The sequence below is a fragment of the Falco naumanni genome, chromosome W, assembly GCF_017639655.2.
Source record: "Falco naumanni isolate bFalNau1 chromosome W, bFalNau1.pat, whole genome shotgun sequence".
In the NCBI taxonomy this organism is placed as follows: domain Eukaryota; kingdom Metazoa; phylum Chordata; class Aves; order Falconiformes; family Falconidae; genus Falco; species Falco naumanni.
This window is the reverse complement of record NC_054079.1, coordinates 2,937,080-2,955,886: the sequence shown is the minus strand read 5'-3', so window position 1 is coordinate 2,955,886 and position 18,807 is coordinate 2,937,080. Positions and strand designations below refer to the sequence as shown.

Sequence of the window (18,807 nt, the reverse complement as noted above, 5' to 3'; positions counted from 1 at the left end):
CATATATCCTTTTTCTTTGGAATAAAACATTAAAATTCTTACTAAATATATGAAAATATAGGACAACATTACACAGCAAAGGACATTTTGGAAAAGACACAAAGATATGTTGCATTGCATTTCCTTTGATGCAATAAGGCCAGAGAATCCAAGAAGACAAAGGGCAAAAAGGAAGACAGAGGTAAAACACAATTTTACAGCTCCAGTAGTTTGTATCCAGCTGTCTTTATAATTGCAACTGAATAGAAAAGATTCCAAAAGCCTATGGAGATCTATGGAGTCTTAACAATTTCTCCTGGATATTATGGTCCTGCAAAGAATATCAGATGTGTTAATAGAAAAATACATATTTTACTGTTGTCGGATCTTAATGATCTGCTTTTTTTTTTAAAAAAATAAACTGAACTTCATAAACAGAACAAAATAAGTGAATGTTCTTGCTTCCTAGACAACGTAATTAAATTGCAAAATTGTCTCCCTGACTTAATTCTACAATCCTGTTCCAGATCTAGCACAAGTTGAGAAACAAACTTAAGAATCTATGATTCTATAAGCATTCTTCAAAAAGACTTATCCTAGACAGTAACAGGATAAACCTAGGAGGAAACACTTCCAGATACGTAGGCAAGAAGCAACTTGAGGCCATTGCCCCCTTGCAACAGAGATGTGCTCAGTTTAGACCAAATGTGTCATCACAAGCTTTCTGTAAGGGTCTACAGAGAAGTCATTTAATGTTGTGCTAGTTTGGTTTGTTTTTTAAATGAAGAGACACTTTGGTGGGGACAGAAATAAATAAGTATCAGACTATCAAGAACTTAAAGAGGCAATAGGTATAGCATTTGAAACTTTGGAAAAGGTTATAAGAACAATGAGGGAACAGCCATATAAAGTTTTAGGCACTCATGTTCACATTAAAAGAAAACTATATGGATTTCTAATGAGCTTCACCTCCTTTCAAATGTGAAATATTTCCCACCTGCCTGCTGCTTTAGTTGGCCAGCAGGGAACAAAAGACACCAGAGATCTGCCTTTGTGGCTTTCTCTGCAATACAGACACAGAAACAAGGACATCAGAAGAGTAATCAAAGTAAAAAAATAATCAATTTAGTAGCTTGCAGCTTTTTGACAAGTTTGGGCTAGAGTTGACAGTTAAACTAGGCCTTTCCTTCTCACCAATACAGTAAGTTGCAAGGTTAGAAATAGAAAACTGAAAGTCTTTATAAAGGTGGCCTTTGATTTGTAATAAACTTAATTACATATCAGTATTACAGAATCTATTGATATTTCACTTGACAAATGTGAAACCTAACAAGTACAGCAGTTAAGTTAATTGGGCAGTGTTCTGGTTTCAGCTGGGATAGAGTTAATTTTCTTCTTAGTAGCTAGTACAGTGCTGTGTTTTGGCTATGATGTGAGAACAATGTTGATAGGACACTGATGGTTTTAGTTGTTGCTGGGTGATGTTTATACTAAATCAAGGACTTTTCAGTTCCTTGGGCCCTGCCAGCCAGAGGGCTGAGGGGAGCACAGGAAATTGGGAGGGGACACAGCCAGGACAGGGGACCCAAGCTAGCCAAAGAGGTATTCCATACCATATGACGTCATGCTTGGTATATAAACAGGGGGAAGAAGAAGGAAGGGGGGACATCTGGCATTATGACGTTTGTCTTGCCAAGTAACCGTTATGCGTGATGGAGCCCTGCTTTCCTGGGGATGGCTGAACACCCGCCTGCCCATGGGAAGTAGCGAATGGATTTCTTGCTTTGCTTTGCTTGTGTGCACGGCTTTTGCTTTACCAATTAAATTGTTCTTATCTCAACCCTCGGGTTTTACATTCCTTTCTGATCTTCTTTCCCATCCCTCTGGGTGAGGGGGAGTGAGCAAGCGGCTGCGTGGTGCTTGGTTGCCAGCCAGGGTTAAACCACGACAGGCAGTAAACATGAGAACAGACTCGAGGGATGTAACAAATTGTTAAAAACAACTGTAATTGTCATGACAGCGTCTTTTATGTCACTATTCCAATTACATGCAACCCCAGTTTATAGCACCAACTCTATAATAAAAAAATTGAATGTAAAGAGAAAGCAACTATGCTTCAGTACTTTTATGCCAATAATAGGACAGGGGAAAGCTTGGGGGTTTTGGGGTGGTGGTTTGCCTCTGTAGCTTTTAAAGTGGATTTCTGATCTCCTCAGTTCTAAAAAGTCAAACTTCACAAAAAAAGTCCCCCCTCATAGGGCAATCATTAACTTTCACTTTCCTCCTGCAATAAAGTTCTCCAGTCCTGCCGCTACTGTTAAACACAACCTATTTCCCCTGCTTGCTTTTAAGCAGGGAGGTACATTAAGGTCCTGCCTAGACTAGAATCCCCAGAAAGTTATAAGAATCACAGAATGGTCAGGGTTGGAAGATACCTCTAGAGATCATCTAGCCCAGGGGTCCTCAAACTTTTTAACCAGGGGGCCGGCACGTGGATGAAGGGGCAGGCAGCCATCTGTGGCTGGTTGGTTCCCCCCCCCAACCCCCGGGGGGGGGGGGGGGGGGGGGGGGGGGGGGCAGGGGGGGTCTGTAAATACCGGGGGCCGGACTGAGGATGCTGGGGGGCTGTATCTGGCCCGCAGGCCGTAGTTTGAGGACCCCTGATCTAGTCCAACCCTCTGCTAAAGCAGGTTCACCTAGAGCAGGTTGCACAAAATTGCGTCCAGTTGGGTTGTGAATGTCTCCAGAGAAGGAGACCCCACAGCCCCTCTGGGCAGCCTGTTCCAGCGCTCTGTCATCCTCAAGGTAAAGAAGTTTTTCCTCGTATTCAGATGGAACTGCCTGTCTTGCAGTTTGTGCCCGTTGCCCCTTGTCCAGTCACTGGGCACCACTGAAAAGAGCCTGGCCCCATCCTCTTGACACTCACTCTTAAGATATTTGTAGACATTGTTAAGATCCTGTAAGAGTCGTTCTAAAGAGAACAATATTGTCTCAACATTGCCAACAGAGACCTGGAGATGGAATGTGGTCCTCATGGACACCAAGACACCAAGACCCTGGGAAAGAGAACTGCACGGTACGAGGAGTACTATGCCGTTCCCTGCCACCTGGGATTGAATAAGGCCGCATAACAGCTGTCCAGAAGATGGATCACAACCGTGGTCATAACAACGAACCAGAAAAGAATACAAGAACATGTCTCCTGGTCTGAAGCTACCCGCCTCTGGGGCAAGATAACCTGGCTCGAGAGGGCGGAGACTGGCGGAAGTCCATGGACCAGAGGAGGAGCAAGGTGTGTTGCTTGGCATAAAAAGATGCCTTCTTAGCAACTGAACTTTGGAGATCTTCACCACCAAGGATCACGACGATCGGAAGGACCGGCGGGACGCTGCCTGGACCTGGGACCATAGGGATGCCTTGGACCCGTGGTGGTAGCTATAATCCTCTTTCCTTTTCTTTTTACTTTACCTTTTATTCCTTTCTGTCTTTCTACCTATTGCACGCCACTTTACGGGCAAACAATAAAATTGTGCTGTTTGATTGAAGCATAACCCCTTGGCATGGTCGCCTTGATTTTTGCGCTTTGAGATCACAGTTAACGAACCATCACGAGTCCACTGAGTGGACCGTGACAGATCCCCCTCTCAGTCTTCTCTTCTCCAGGCTGAACAGCTCCAGCTGTCTCAGCCTTTCCTCATAAGGGAGATGTTCCAGCCCCCTCATCATCTTTGTAGCCTCTGCTGGACCCTCTCCAGCAATTCCCTGTCCCTCTTGAACTGAGGAGCCAAAACTGGACACAGCATTCCAGATGAAGCCTCACTAGGGCAAAGTAGAGGGGGAGAATCACCTCCCTCGACCTGCCGGCCACAGTCATAGACACCTCCTAAGTAGATGCATTTATTTCCTTGTAATTTGTGGGTCCCTCAGCCATCTTTTTTTCAAACTTGAATCCATATTCCACTGTCAGCACAAGGGTTTTTAAGACCTGTACCACACAACACAGAAGTTCCACACTGTTACTCATTTGGGGTTAAAACACGGAAAAGCTAAGGATACAACAATGTAGTCACCATTTTGTCTCAAATCACAGTTCTAAAATAGACTCTGCCATCTTCATTGTGAGGTGACTTCTGAGAATGGAATTAATCAGCTTGCCTCCATCTTTGTCAAAAGGTATCAGCTTTTGTGTGGTTAGCATCAGATGCCAGAGACCACAAAGGTTGCATTAATTCTTCCCTGATGCTATTTTGATGTACTTGCTCATCTTTCTCTCAGAATTCCAGAGATCTTATTTGCAGTTGACTCATAAATTGATAGTGCTTGAACAGCAAACATCTATGCATCTCAAAGAGCAGCTATGGCTAGCACATGCGAACTCATATGCTAACAAGGCAGCCTGGGCAGGTAGTGATATGCTTACAGCTAACTAGTATCAAGAGACCAGTGAGTACTGGACCAATCTCTCTATCAAGACAGAAGCCTACAAAGGATCCAACATTTAACTCCTCCACACAGGAGGGTGCAAAACACACGCTAAATATCAACTCTTATTATGTAAACATACGGTTCATCAGCTGGTACACATCTTCAGAATTCACATATGCTTGAATAATCCTTGCAAAACCACTTAAAGCTCAAAAACAGTTGAGTTACTAATCCACAAATGTTTCCTACTAGGAGAAATTAAATAATGAACTGCTCAAAAACAAACAGCCTGCACCCCACCCCTTCCCCCACCACCAAACCACCCTAAGACAGTAATCCAAACAGAGCTGCAATATATTCTTATGTTCTTTAGTCAGCTCCAATTGTACTCCACTGATGACAGCTATGAATAAGTAAACAAGTTCTTCTACAACCTGAAATCATGAAAATGCCAGCCACTCAAACTTATTTCTACTGTCATTAAGGAAACGGGGCATTAATAAAATTCACAGTAAAGCAGCTTCTCAAAGGAAGAGACAGCAGGAAAAAGCAGAGATGGAATTTTTTCTCTAGTCCAAAGTCCTTAACCCAGATGTCTGCAGAAGGAATCCTATAGAAAGACTGAAGAATTCTAAAGGAGCAATAACTGGTAGATTATTTTATAACATAAATCAGTTTATACAAACTGAATTAATTTATGAACTTCTACCTGCTACTGTTTTGTGGTTTTTTTCTACTGTACTTAAATATACATTTATTTTACTTTTTTCTAGCTTTTGTTAGTGGACGAGGAAAATTACTATGATTGTAGCAATTGGGGGAAATCATATTCTCAAAGAGCAGACAGAAAGACAACATTACCTAGGAATAAATAAAAATAATAGAAATATGCATGTTATGGAAGAGGTATACTACAACACAATATTTAGAAAGTCTGAAATCCATGCAACAAAAACACTTTAGCTGAAATTCTTATCACCACACTTTATCTACTGTTTTCTGACAGAAGGTATTTAAAAACCAGAAATTCATTATGTTAAATGTCTGTCATGCATGGTATGATGATTCCCTGAAGGGGTATGTGTGGGGGGGGGGGGGGGGGGGGAGGGAGGAAATCAGCTAACAGAAGTGTTTCATTGATGCAAGTGAAGTGCTGAAATAGTTCTGAAGTCAGACCTTTACCTTGCTCCTGGTTTTAGGTATAAAAATTGGCAGCAAGTTGAATTTTAGTAGATTCAAATAAACTTATGTTCAGTCACATTTCAAGAGATATGAACTGAATTGCTAAAATTAGTTTTAAGAGAATAGGAAGCAAAAAGAAGTGTGACTTTCATATATTCCAACAAAGATTAATATCAGCATGAAAACAGCATAGCTGTGACAATTATCAGAAGCAAACAGTTTAGGTGTTTAATAACTCAGTAGTGCAGCTCTCATTTTTATCAGTAAGATTTTTAGCGTTCAGAAGACAGTTATAAGAGTAAACTTACCTACAGTAGCTCTAATTAAGGGGGAGGAATCACCAATGTTGTTCAGACATTCACTTTTAATGAAGTCAGTTACCCCATTTGGAAAGTTGTGAAAATGTGCTTTTACATTATTCTTCAAGATGAGACCACTCAAGGAACGTGTCGGTTCATCTGCAACAAAAAATAATTACATTCAAACTTCAATCAGCTCATAGGATAAAGCAGATTTCCAGACAATGCAAGAAGATCAAAGTTTATAATGAGATATTAGTCTTTATTTCCTTATCTCTCCTTCAAATACACCCATCAATTCACATAGCAAAGTTTTTTAGCTTCAGAATTACATTTGTAACATTAAGAGGTAAGTGTTATATAGTGTGAACCATAATAAAAAAGGCAGCAGAACTGACCTAAACAGAGTAATTAAGTTTAGTCAACAGTCTGAGTTCTCTTTACAGCTCTTTTTGCCTGCAAATTCCTCTAAATTACTGGGACAAGGGGAGGAGTGGAAAAAGAACAGCCTAGATTTTTCAGTTATACTGGAGCAGACCCATGATTAGTTCTTCAAACAAGGGCCCGAGTAACTTGGTATTACTCCTGAAACATGCTGAAAGCGAGATCTGGACATTCTATATAGAAAGGATTCCTTTACAGTATAAGAAAATTTAAATGTACAGTAATCCTAATCAGAAAATTAAGCTAATTTTAATTAGCATTTTAGCCACTTGGGTGAATTTTTTTGTATGAAGCCAATGTTGTTTAACCTTGGTAGGCAGCGAAGCCCCACACAGCCACTCTTGCTCACTCCCTCCAGTGGGATGAAGAAGAGAATCGGCAGGGTAAAGGTAAAAAACATTTGTGGACTGAGATAAAGACAGTTTAATGGGGAAAGCAAAAGCTGCACGTGCAAGCAAAGCGAAACAATGAATACTACTGCCCATCAGCAGGCAGGTGTTAAGCCATCTCCAGGAAAGCAGGGCTCCATCATGTGTAATGGTTACTTGGGAAGACAAATACCATCACTCCAAACTTCCTCCCCTTTCCCCCAGCTTTATATACTGAGCATGATGTCATATTGTTATCGATTTGTTAATAAGTTAAGATTGATTGATTATGTTAGATTGATTGATTGATTTTATAAAATCATTTAATAGAATTAAAATATAGAAGAATAAGAAAAATTTTTATAGGAAACTTACAGCTATACAGTAGAAGTAGTTATGAGATCTTTTGTACGTCCTGTACCAAGGCTAGAAGAAGGGCCTGGAACTATTGTGAAAACTTAGGTAATAACTTTAGGGTTGAAAGGTTCCTTTGTACTTAACCAGTCTTCTGTATGCAGAGGTGTATTGAAATGTCAGAGTATGAGATTAATGGGAACTGGGGAGAGTTGACTGGAACAGCTTGTAGGTGCCTGCCAAGAAACCGTGAACTTTAGTAAAAGGTAATTCCGGCAGGGGGAGATCGCGACCACCGACTCATATACCACCTACCCAAATCGTACCCTAGACCCATTTCTAGACCTTTCTAAGCTTTACTGCGCAGAATCGGATATAGGAGGAGAGTATGTAAATGATTTATGGGAAATGTTATGATTATGCATGAGCAATTAATTAATATGTATGAATAAGTTCTATATATGGAATCTGTTTTTGGGACCTGGTGTGCGTTGATCGTGAGAGGACTCGCTCACGCACCCGGCCGTCAATAAAGAAGTGTCTGCATATCTACATCACATTGGTGTCGATAAGTTCTTCATTCCGAGATTTCGGTAACAGTTTTGGCGACCCAGATGGGACCTCGCTGAAGGAGACCGGAGGAGTCGGGGACCTGATCGGTTCCAGCCGGCACCGAGGATTTCTCGGGGACACCCATTGATCCCCGATCCGTAAGGCTCTTCACGACGTTCTCTGGATTTTTTTGGGTAAGACACTTCTTCTTTTTAATTGTAGTAAGTAAGTGCACTAGAGGAAGTGGGCAGGAGTCCCACTATAATAAGTGTATTGGAAAGAGTGGGATGGAGTCCCACCAGTGGGTTGGAGTCCCACTGAGTAAGTCTACCTGTCAGACGCAGTGAAAGACCTGCGCAGGGTAGGACTAGGAGTCTGCCCGTAAGACATAAGCGAAAGCTATTGCAGGGTTGGACAAAAGTGTAGACAAGAGAAACTATATGCTATAGTGTTCTCTAAGGTAGTGCCTCTAACAGGAAGTTAGAAGTTTTAGTGTTTTTGTTGTTTTGTGAGTCTGTGTATTAAGAAGAAAATTAAGAGGTATAATATTGTGTTATATGTTTGTCTTTTTGTTGTTTTGTGAGTTTGTGTATTAAGAAGAAAATTAAGAGGTATAAAATTGTGTTATATGCTTGTTTAAAGCAACTGTGGGAAAGTGTGAGTGTGGTTGTAAGGGTGAGACGTATAATTGAGAACGAAAGCGAGTGTGGAGTGTGGATCCGCGGATCGGAGTGACAGAGTTGAATAATTGTGTATTGCACTGTGGGTAATTACACCATGGCAACTAAGTTAACTCGGTTGTTTAAAAGTAGAAGCTTGGGTAATCTTGTGTTAAATGATAAAATCCCGAAAAATTCTCCATTGGGATGTTTGTTGGCACATTGGGGGGATTTATATGAGGATTTGCCAAAAAGCCAGATGATTGAGTATTGTAACAATTGGTGGCCACTATATATACTAGAAGATCAGGAAAAGTGGCCCACGAATGGGACACTGAATTATAACACTATTTTGCAGTTAATGTTGTATTGTAAAAGAGAAGGGAAATGGAGTGAAATGCCATATGTGGATTTGTTCTTTTACTTGAGACAAAGAAAGGATTGGCAGGAGGAATGTAAGTTAACTACTGGAGATAATTTAGTAATGGCTGTAACCGCTGATAATAAGAAAGTGAAAAAGTCTTGTACAACTTGTGAGATTGGGAAAGGTTGTTTGAAGAAAAGGACTGCTATTGAGAATGACGATGGACCAGAGTTAGATATATCCCCTCCTAGGAGAGAAATGAATCAGGGTCGAGAATTAAGGATACAAGAACCGGCGACTGAACCAGATAGCAGTGGAACAGGAGATGTGGGAGAGAGATTATCGGAGATTGTAATTCATACTCCTGTTTCACGGAGAACTCGGCAACAGACCCATACAATAGCTCCCCTGCGACAGGGAGTTGGCAGCGACGGACCAGTCTGTGTGAAAATACCTTTTACAGCTACGGATTTTATGACTTGGAAACAGGCAGCAGGAAACTATAGAGAAGATCCTGAAAAAGTGGGCAAGGTGGTAGATACTATAATTAGAACACAGAATCCAGACTGGAGTGATTTACAGGTGATTTTGGATAATTTGTTAGATGATACAGAGAAACAAATGGTATTAAAAGCTGGCAAAACACAGGCAGAGTTGGATGTGATGAGTGGAATAACAGGTGGAACAATAGAACAGAATTTTCCATCTGGGGATCCGCAGTGGGATCCAAATAACGTGGCACATAGAGAAAGACTGAAGCGGTATCAAAAGTGGGTTTTGTATGGGATTAGACATGCCATGCCTAAATCTTTGAATTGGTCTAAATTATATGAAGTAAGACAAGATAAAAATGAATCTCCCTCAGCATTTTTGGAAAGATTAAAGGAAGCTGCTAGAAAATACACTGATTTGAGAGTGGAAACAGAGGCAGCACAGATACAATTGGCTTTGATTTTTATGGGGCAATCGGCACCAGATATAAGAAAAAAACTCCAGAAACTGGAGGGAGAGAATTCAAGAAGTTTAAATGCAATGTTGGAAGTGGCATGGAGGGTATATAATAACAGAGAAAAAGAAGAAGAACAAGGAGAATAGATTTATTGGCAGTAATGGCAGAAACAGTAGATAGAGGAAGGGGCAGAGGAAGAGGACGAGGATTTAATGGACGAGGAGGGTATATGAATTGTGGTGATCGGAAATTTAATACCCTCTTAGGAATAAATCAGTGTGCATTGTGTAAAGAGGAAGGACACTGGAAAAAGGACTGCCCCAGAAACAGGAGTGCTTCTCACGACCTTGCCAAAATAATGGTTTTAGATGACTGAAGGGGACCGGAGGGGAGCCCAGCTGAACCTCTGGTTAAAATTAAGCTGGGAGATAAAGAAGTTAAATTTTTAGTAGATATAGGGGCGACATTTTCAGTATTAAATACTTGTAAAGGAAAAATTGGAACAAAGACAGCCAATATAAAAGGAGCAACAGGGAAAGAAGAAAACAGGCCATTCCTACAACCCATAGATTTGAAATTTGGAAATAAAATAATTACACATGAATTTTTATATGTACCAGAATGTCCGGTACCTTTGTTGGGGAGAGATTTGTTATCTAAATTAAATGCACAAATTGTTTTTGATGAAGGAGAATTCTTTTTGAAAATACCCGAGTCAAAAACGGGAGAAGTTTTGATGATACAAGAAAAGGTAAAGGAACAAGAAATTCCACCGGAGGTGGATTTGGCAGTGATCCCTACTGTATGGGAGACAGATATTCCTGGTAAATCGAAACTAGCAGAACCGGTTAAAATAGATTTGAAGGAAGGCGCAGGAACAGTGAGAATTAAACAATATCCAATCAAATCAGAAGTGAGACAGGAATTGAAGAAGTTGATTGATAAATTTTTGGAGTATAAAATTTTAGAGGAATGTGAATCTGAGTATAATACTCCTATTTTACCAGTCAGAAAACCCTCGGGTGAATATAGACTGGTACAAGACTTGAGAGCAGTATATCAAATAGTTAAGGATATTTATACTGTAGTAGCAAACCCTTATACACTGTTAACAGCATTAAGGGAGACTTATCAGTGGTTTACAGTGCTTGATTTAAAAGATGCTTTCTTTTGTATACCTTTGGAAAAGGGAAGCAGAAAACTGTTTGTTTTTGAATGGGAAAATCCACAAACCGGGCGAAAGATGCAGCTGACATGGACTAGATTACCCCAAGGATTTAAAAACAGTCCAACTATTTTTGGAAATCAATTAGCAAAGGAACTTGAAATCTGGAAACAGGATAAATCAAGGCCTGGACATTTACTCCTACAGTATGTGGATGACATACTGATTGCTACAGAAGAAAGACTTACCTGTATACAGGTGACTATTGACCTCTTAAATTTTCTGGGACTAAATGGATACAAAGTATCCAGGAAGAAAGCCCAGATAGCCTGCCAGACTGTGATATATCTGGGCTTTGAGATTTCAAAAGGACAACGACAATTAGGAAGAAATCGCAAAGAAGCTATTTGCAGTATACCTGAGCCGAGAAGTATTCATGAACTCAGAGCATTTCTGGGAATGACTGGGTGGTGTCGCCTTTGGATCATGAACTATGGGCTAATAGCTAAACCACTGTACGAGGCCCAAAAGAACTCTCCCTTTGTCTGGGGCCCACAACAACAAAAGGCTTTTGTAGAGTTGAAATGTGCCTTAATGTCTGCACCTGCCTTGGGACTGCCGGATCTAACCAAAGATTTCCAGTTGTTCGTACATGAAAGACAACACCTTGCACTGGGCGTGTTAACCCAGAGGATGGGAAGCTGGAAAAGACCAGTCGGATATTTCTCTAAACAACTGGACACAGTGAGTAGAGGGTGGCCAAACTGCCTTCGAGCAGTGGCCGCAACAGTGATGCTCATACAAGAAGCTCAGAACTTGACTTTGGGAAGAACAATAACAGTCTATGTCCCACACATGGTGATAACTGTCCTAGAACAGAAGGGGGGACATTGGCTGTCCCCCAGCCGGATGATGAAATACCAGGTGGTATTGACTGAACAGGATGATGTGATTATAAAGACAACTAACCTGGTAAATCCTGCAGTGTTTTTAAGTTCCATACAGGAAGAAGGACGACTGGAACATGATTGCTTGGCTACTATCGAGTATGTTTATTCCAGTCGTGAAGATCTGAAGGATGTGCCATTGGAGCGACCAGACTGGGAACTGTATACTGATGGAAGCAGCTTTATGGAACAAGGAGTTCGATACGCCGGATATGCGGTAACAACAGAGACTACAGTTATAGAAGCAGAAGCATTGGCAAGTACCACATCAGCCCAAAAAGCAGAACTCATCGCTTTAATTCGAGCCTTAGAACTAAGCAAGGACAAGAGAGTAAATATCTGGACTGATTCAAAATATGCCTTTGGGGTAGTGCATGTCCATGGAGCTTTGTGGAAAGAGAGGGGGCTATTGTCCTCTCAAGGATCAAACATTAAGCATCAAACAGAAATATTACGATTATTACAAGCAGTTCAAAAGCCAGATCAAGTAGCAATCATGCACTGTAAGGCACATCAGATTGGGAATACAAAAATAATAGCTGGGAATAATTTAGCTGATAGAACTGCAAAAAGGGTAGCAAAGAAACAAGCATTGCAAATGGCAATAATTCCTTCTAAAACAGTAACCCTTCCCAGAGAAAAACCGAGATATTCGGAGGAAGATGACAAATTGGGTCAGTTATTAAATGCTAAGAAAAACTTAGCGGGATGGTGGGTAACTCCTAATGGGCAAGTAGTTATTCCACCTCTTTTGATGAGAGAGATAATTCAAATGAGACACCAAGAATGTCATTGGGGGGCAGAAGCCTTAGTAACATTTTTACGAAAGCAAGTAATATCAGTTAAGATGTTAGGAATAGCTAAAATGGTAACTGCAAAGTGTGAAGTATGTTTGAAAAATAATCCAGTGATTAAGAAAAAGGTTCAAATGGGAAGGCTGAAGTCTGGTACAGAACCTGGAGATTATTGGCAAGTAGATTTTTCAGAGTTGCCTAGACAAAATGGGTACCGGTACATCTTGGTAGGGGTTGATACTTTTACAGGATGGCCAGAAGCCCTTCCCTGTCGCACCACACAAGCAAAAGAGGTTGTAAAGTGGTTATTACAAGAAATAATTCCAAGATTTGGAGTTCCTATTGGAATTTCCTCTGACAGAGGTCCACACTTTGTGGCTGAAGTAGTCCAAAGTGTAAGCAAAGCATTGGGTATTAATTGGGATTTACATGCATGTTGGAGACCACAATCTAGTGGGAAAGTGGAAAGGATGAATCAAACGTTAAAACGACAAATAAGTAAAATTTGTCAAGAAACTAGTTTAAAGTGGCCTCAGGCACTTCCATTGTCATTATTACGAATCAGAGTACAACCAAAGAGTGGAACCTCAGTCAGTCCTTATGAATTATTATATGGAAAACCATAAGAGTCTCCAGAACCAAATCCAAACATACACTTAAAAGGAAAGCAGGATGTATATAACTATTTGCTTTCTCTAGGAAAAACTGACTGCAATTCGGAGTGCAGTAATTTGGAATAGACCTTTATCCCTGGAAAATTCAGTGCATGATTTCCAACCAGGAGACTATGTCTATGTGAAGACTTGGACCTCCGAACCTTTGCAGGAGCGCTGGAGAGGACCCTTCCAGATACTGCTAACCACTTTTACAGCTATCAAAATTGCAGAATCGGATGCTTGGATACATTATACTCGAGTGAAGAAAGCACCGTGAAGAAAGCATCTACTCCGTGGAAGACTGTGAAACGTGACCCAGAGACTTAAAAATTGACTTTGAAACATGTCTAATTTTGCAGATCAAGTTATGATTGGTTTTTGGATTTTCTTTTGGTTGGTAGTGTTGGTGGGATCATGGGATGACTTGGTGAATAGGAACAAAAGACAAATAGAAACAGAACAAGTGATTGACATTCCCAAACAAATGGCTGAGGAAAATTTGATGGTAGGATTGATTAAAGAATTTGCCAATTTACAAAACATCACGCAGATCACTGCTTGTTTACCTATACCAAGAGCAGTAGGTGAATCTATTCCATGGGGAATTTTAACCATGAAGTTGACTAACCTAGAACATAAAAATGAAACCAATTATTGTGAACAGAGGCCAGTGACTCAATGGTATGAACAAGTGAAAGTCACTAGAAAACAATGGAAAACTCCAGGTAGTCTGGCAGATTGTGAAAAATTGTTAAATCATGTTTTTACCAAAATAGGGAGATTTAAGAATGTAGGATGGTGTTCTTATGATGAACAATTTAAAACCAATGTGAGCAAAAGTGGTATGGAATGGAAGTGTAACGAAACTGGCCAAAGCACCCAATTAGTAGACCAGTGGGACTCTATATGGTCTATGTCCATATTTTCCCATTTTCAATATATAGCAAGAACTCCTTGGTGTTTTACCTGGGATGGAAAGGTTTTTTCAGTATTACCCTGGGTAGATGATAGGTCAACTACATCGGGAGAGAAGGAAAATAAAATAGTGCCATGGTGGAAATGTGAAAAAGTGTATGATTGTAGTAATGCAGACTTAGTAATCCAAAGAATTCCTCTGTTGGCTGCTGCTTTGAAATATGGTTGTTTTTGTCGAGGTCTTAAGAATACTCTAAATTTAACCAGCGCTTTTACAGTCAGAAGAGGAACTTTGTTTAGTTGTAGAAAATCTACTATTCGAAGTCCAGGACATTTAGTTTGGGCATTAAGTGATGGAACCTGGACAACACACCTACCATTAGATGGTAAGGTGAAACAAATCACTTTAGGCATGCCAACATTGTGTCCAATCTGGAAGAAATCACCATTTAAAGGATCTCTAGAGAATTTAGAATTGAAACGAATAAAGAGATCAGGGATAAATGATGATGTTTGGAATGAACCATCTACAGGAGTGAAAATTGGCTGGGCACTGGAATCACTTTTAAATCCTATAGCTTCATATAGAAACAGAGCATGGCTCTATCATTTAACTGGTCAAGTGCAAAAATTGGCAAATGTTACCAAGAAGGGGTTTAAGGAATTGAATATACAACTACAGGCAACTTCCAGAATGACTTTACAAAATAGAATGGCACTAGATATGCTCCTGCTTAAAGAACATGGAGTGTGTGGATATCTCAAAGATAAACTGGACCACTGTTGTATCCACATTCCAAATGTCACTCAGGATGTGGAACATGATCTAGATTTATTGGGAAAAATTGAAGAAGAAACTGAAACAATTCAAAAGGATATGTCAGAAGATTGGCTTGGGAAAATTTTTAACAAACTGGGATGGAATTTGAGCTCTTGGATACAATCTATAATTAAAACTTTGTTTCTGTTACTAGTTGTCTTTTTGATGAGCATGCTAGTATATGCATGTCTGAAGAAATAATTTACCAATAGAATTGCAGTGAATCGTATGATTATGAGAGAAGTACCAACTATTTCACCAAGATATGATCCATCACCAAAATATGTTGAAACAAAAGATATATGAATAATGTGAAAGTATTGAAATAATGATTTTCAACACTTTCAAAGGGGGGAAATGTTATCGATTTGTTAATAAGTTAAGATTGATTGATTATATTAGATTGATTGATTGATTTTATAAAATCATTTAATAGAATAAAAATATAGAAGAATAAGAAAAATTTTTATAGGAAACTTACAGCTATACAGTAGAAGTAGTTATGAGATCTTTTGTACGTCTTGTACCAAGGCTAGAAGAAGGGCCTGGAACTATTGTGAAAACTTAGGTAATAACTTTAGGGTTGAAAGGTTCCTTTGTACTTAACCAGTCTTCTGTATGCAGAGGTGTATTGAAATGTCAGAGTATGAGATTAATGGGAACTGGGGAGAGTTGACTGGAACAGCTTGTAGGTGCCTGCCAAGAAACCGTGAACTTTAGTAAAAGGTAATTCCGGCAGGGGGAGATCGCGACCACCGACTCATATACCACCTACCCAAATCGTACCCTAGACCCATTTCTAGACCTTTCTAAGCTTTACTGCGCAGAATCGGATATAGGAGGAGAGTATGTAAATGATTTATGGGAAATGTTATGATTATGCATGAGCAATTAATGAATATGTATGAATAAGTTCTATATATGGAATCTGTTTTTGGGACCTGGTGTGCGTTGATCGTGAGAGGACTCGCTCACGCACCCGGCCGTCAATAAAGAAGTGTCTGCATATCTACATCACATTGGTGTCGATAAGTTCTTCATTCCGAGATTTCGGTAACATTATGGTCTGGAATATTCCTTTGGCCAGTTCAGGACAGCTGTCCCATCTGTGTCCCCTCCCAATTTCTTGTGCACCCTCAGGCTACTCACTGATGGGATGGGGCAAGAATCAGAAAAGGCCTTGACTGTGTGTAAGCACTGCTCAGCAGTAACTGAAACATCCCTGTGTTATCAACACTGTTTCCAGCACAAAACCAAAATATAGCCCCACACAAGCTACTGTAAAGAAAATTAACTCTAAAGTTATAAGTTTACACACAGTTTTATTCCAGGCCTTCAAAACTATTAACATCCCAATAGAAATATAAGCAAAATAAGAGATAACTTTCAAACATTAAGTATTTGAAAACTAAGAGTTACTGCATCACAACACCAGGACTCTCAGCACACCCATAATGACTGACTGAGGGTCATTAAAAATATTTTCTATAGTGATTTGTGCTAGGTAGAACAGAAATGGCACTTTTCAGATGAGAGGGTTTTGTTAAAATTAATTTTAAATCCACTGATTTTATTTGAGCTCCAAAACCAGAATGCCATCATATGAACATAAAAACAAGATTAAAAAATATATTTCAGTCTTCCTAAAGAAACATTACTTATAGTTACAGAGCATGAAAAATGTATTGATTTACAAATATAGCTTTTACACAGAATTCAGTAACTTTATAAACCAGGAATCCAATCTATGCATACATATTTGAAAAAATCCTATAACTTCACCTACTTTACAGGTTTTAAATACCCACAAACTTCTATATAACATAAATATTAAAGTCATTCTACTTGCACAGCACGGCATTTCAAGGGCAAACAACTTTTCTGGGAGAATAGATTTATTATTTTAAATAAAAATATTAAAGACTAGATGAGTGAACAAACATCTCAACAACAAAACTTGGTTATGAGATGTGGCAAGCCTTAATATTATTATTATTCCTTGACAATTCAAATGATGATGTCAATAACAAAGGTCAGGTGGAGAATGACCAAAAAAACCCCCCAAACCCCTGAAATTCTCACATGAACTCTTGATCAGCCTCAGGTTTGCTGAAACACACTCCGAATTAAAAGTAAAGTCTCTGCATCTACTGTTACACCAATTTAATATGTCCAATTATGATTTCTTTACATAAATATAATGCACTGACAAGTACGCACATCAAGAAATCTAGTCCTCCATAAGCAATTAAGATTTAATGTTGTGTCTGGCCAGGAAGGAAACCAAAGGAGTTTTCCTTTAATTTCTGCATTATTTAAGCCCTTGCAAGCCACAATGAATGAGTTATCTTTAGCAGCCACAGCTAGACACAAAATGATAGAATCATTTAGGTTGGAAAAGACCTTTAAGAACAAGTCCAACCATTAACTTAACACTGCCAAGTTCACTACAAAACCACATCCCTAATTGCCACATCTACACATCTTTTAAATACCTCCAGAGATGGTGACTCAACCACCTCCCTGGGCAGCCTGTTCCAATGCTTAACAACCCTTTCAGTGAACATATTATTCCTAATATCAAATCTAAACTTCCCCTGGCACAACTTGAGGCCATTTTCCCTTGTCCTATTGCTTGTTACTTGGGAAAAGAGACTGACAACCACCTCCCAACAACCTCCTTTCAGGTAGAGAGCAATAAGGTCCCACCTGAGTCCTTCAGACTAAACAACCCCAGTTCCCTCAGCCACTCCTCAGAAGACCTGTGCTCCAGACCCTTCACCAGCATCGTTGCCATTCTCTACACACGCTCCAGCACCTCAATGTCTTTCTTGTAGTGAGGGGCCCAAACCTGAACACAGCATTCGAGGTGCAGCCCCACCAGTGCCGAGTACAGGGGGATAATCACTTCCCTAGTCCTGCTGGCCACGCTATTTCTGATACAAGCCAGGATGGTGTTGGCCTTCTTGGCCACATGGGCACACTGCTGGCTCATGTTCAGCTGACTATTGACCAACACCCCCAGGTCCTTTCCCTCCAGGCAGCTTTCCAGACACTCTTCCCCAAGCCAGTAGCATTGCATGGGATTGTTGTGACCCAAGTGCAGGACCCAGCACTGAGCCTTGTTGAACTTCATACAATTGGCCTCAGCCCATCAATCTAGCCTGTCCAGATTCCTTTGCAGAGCCTTCCTACCTTCAAGCAGATCAACGCTCCCCCTCCAACGTGGTGTTCTCTGCAAACTTACTAAGGGTGCACTCGATCACCTTGTCCAGATAATTGATAAAGATATTGAACAGAACTGGCCCCAATACTGAGCCCTGGGGAACTCCACTTGTGACCAGCCACCAAATGGATGTAACTCCATTCATCACTACTCTTTCAGCTTGGCCATCCAGCCAGGTTTTTTTACCCAGCAAAGAGTTTGCCCCCATCCAAGCCATGAGCAGACAGTTCGTCCAGGAGAACGCTGTGGGGAGACGGTGTCAAAGGCTTTACTAAGGTCCATCTAGACAACATCCACAGCCTTTCCCTCATCCAATAAGCAGGTCACCATCTTGTCATGGAAGATCAGTTTAGTCAAGCAGGACCTGCCCTTCATAAGCCCATGCTGACTGGGCCAGATTACCAGGTTGTCCTGTATGTACTTCGTGATGTCACTCAAGATGACCTGTTCTATAACCTTCTCCAGCACTAAGGTCAGACTGATAGGCCTACAGTTTACCAGGTTCTCCTTCCGGCCCTTCTTGTAGATGAGTGTCACATTTGCTAACCTCCAGTCAACTGGGACCTCCCCAGTTAGCCAGGACTGCTGATATATGATGGAAAGTGGCTTAGTGAGCTCTTCCACCAGCTCCCTCAGTACCCTTGGGTATATCCCATCTGGCCTCAGAGACTTGTGTGTGTCTGAGTGGTATAGCAGGTCACTAACCATG

The 18,807-nt window shown here is 40.4% G+C and overlaps 1 protein-coding gene across 4 annotated transcripts in view; it reads right to left on the bottom strand.

The window, feature by feature from the left end:
* Positions 1–18,807, bottom strand: part of LOC121080495 (transportin-1-like) — an 86,205-nt gene that overhangs the window by 38,406 nt on the left and 28,992 nt on the right. For all 4 annotated transcript variants that reach the window (XM_040578533.1, XM_040578537.1, XM_040578536.1 and 1 more), the window contains one exon: positions 5,895–6,044. In XM_040578533.1, coding sequence (XP_040434467.1) covers positions 5,895–6,044 — 150 coding nt within the window. The remainder of the gene's footprint in view (positions 1–5,894; positions 6,045–18,807) is intronic.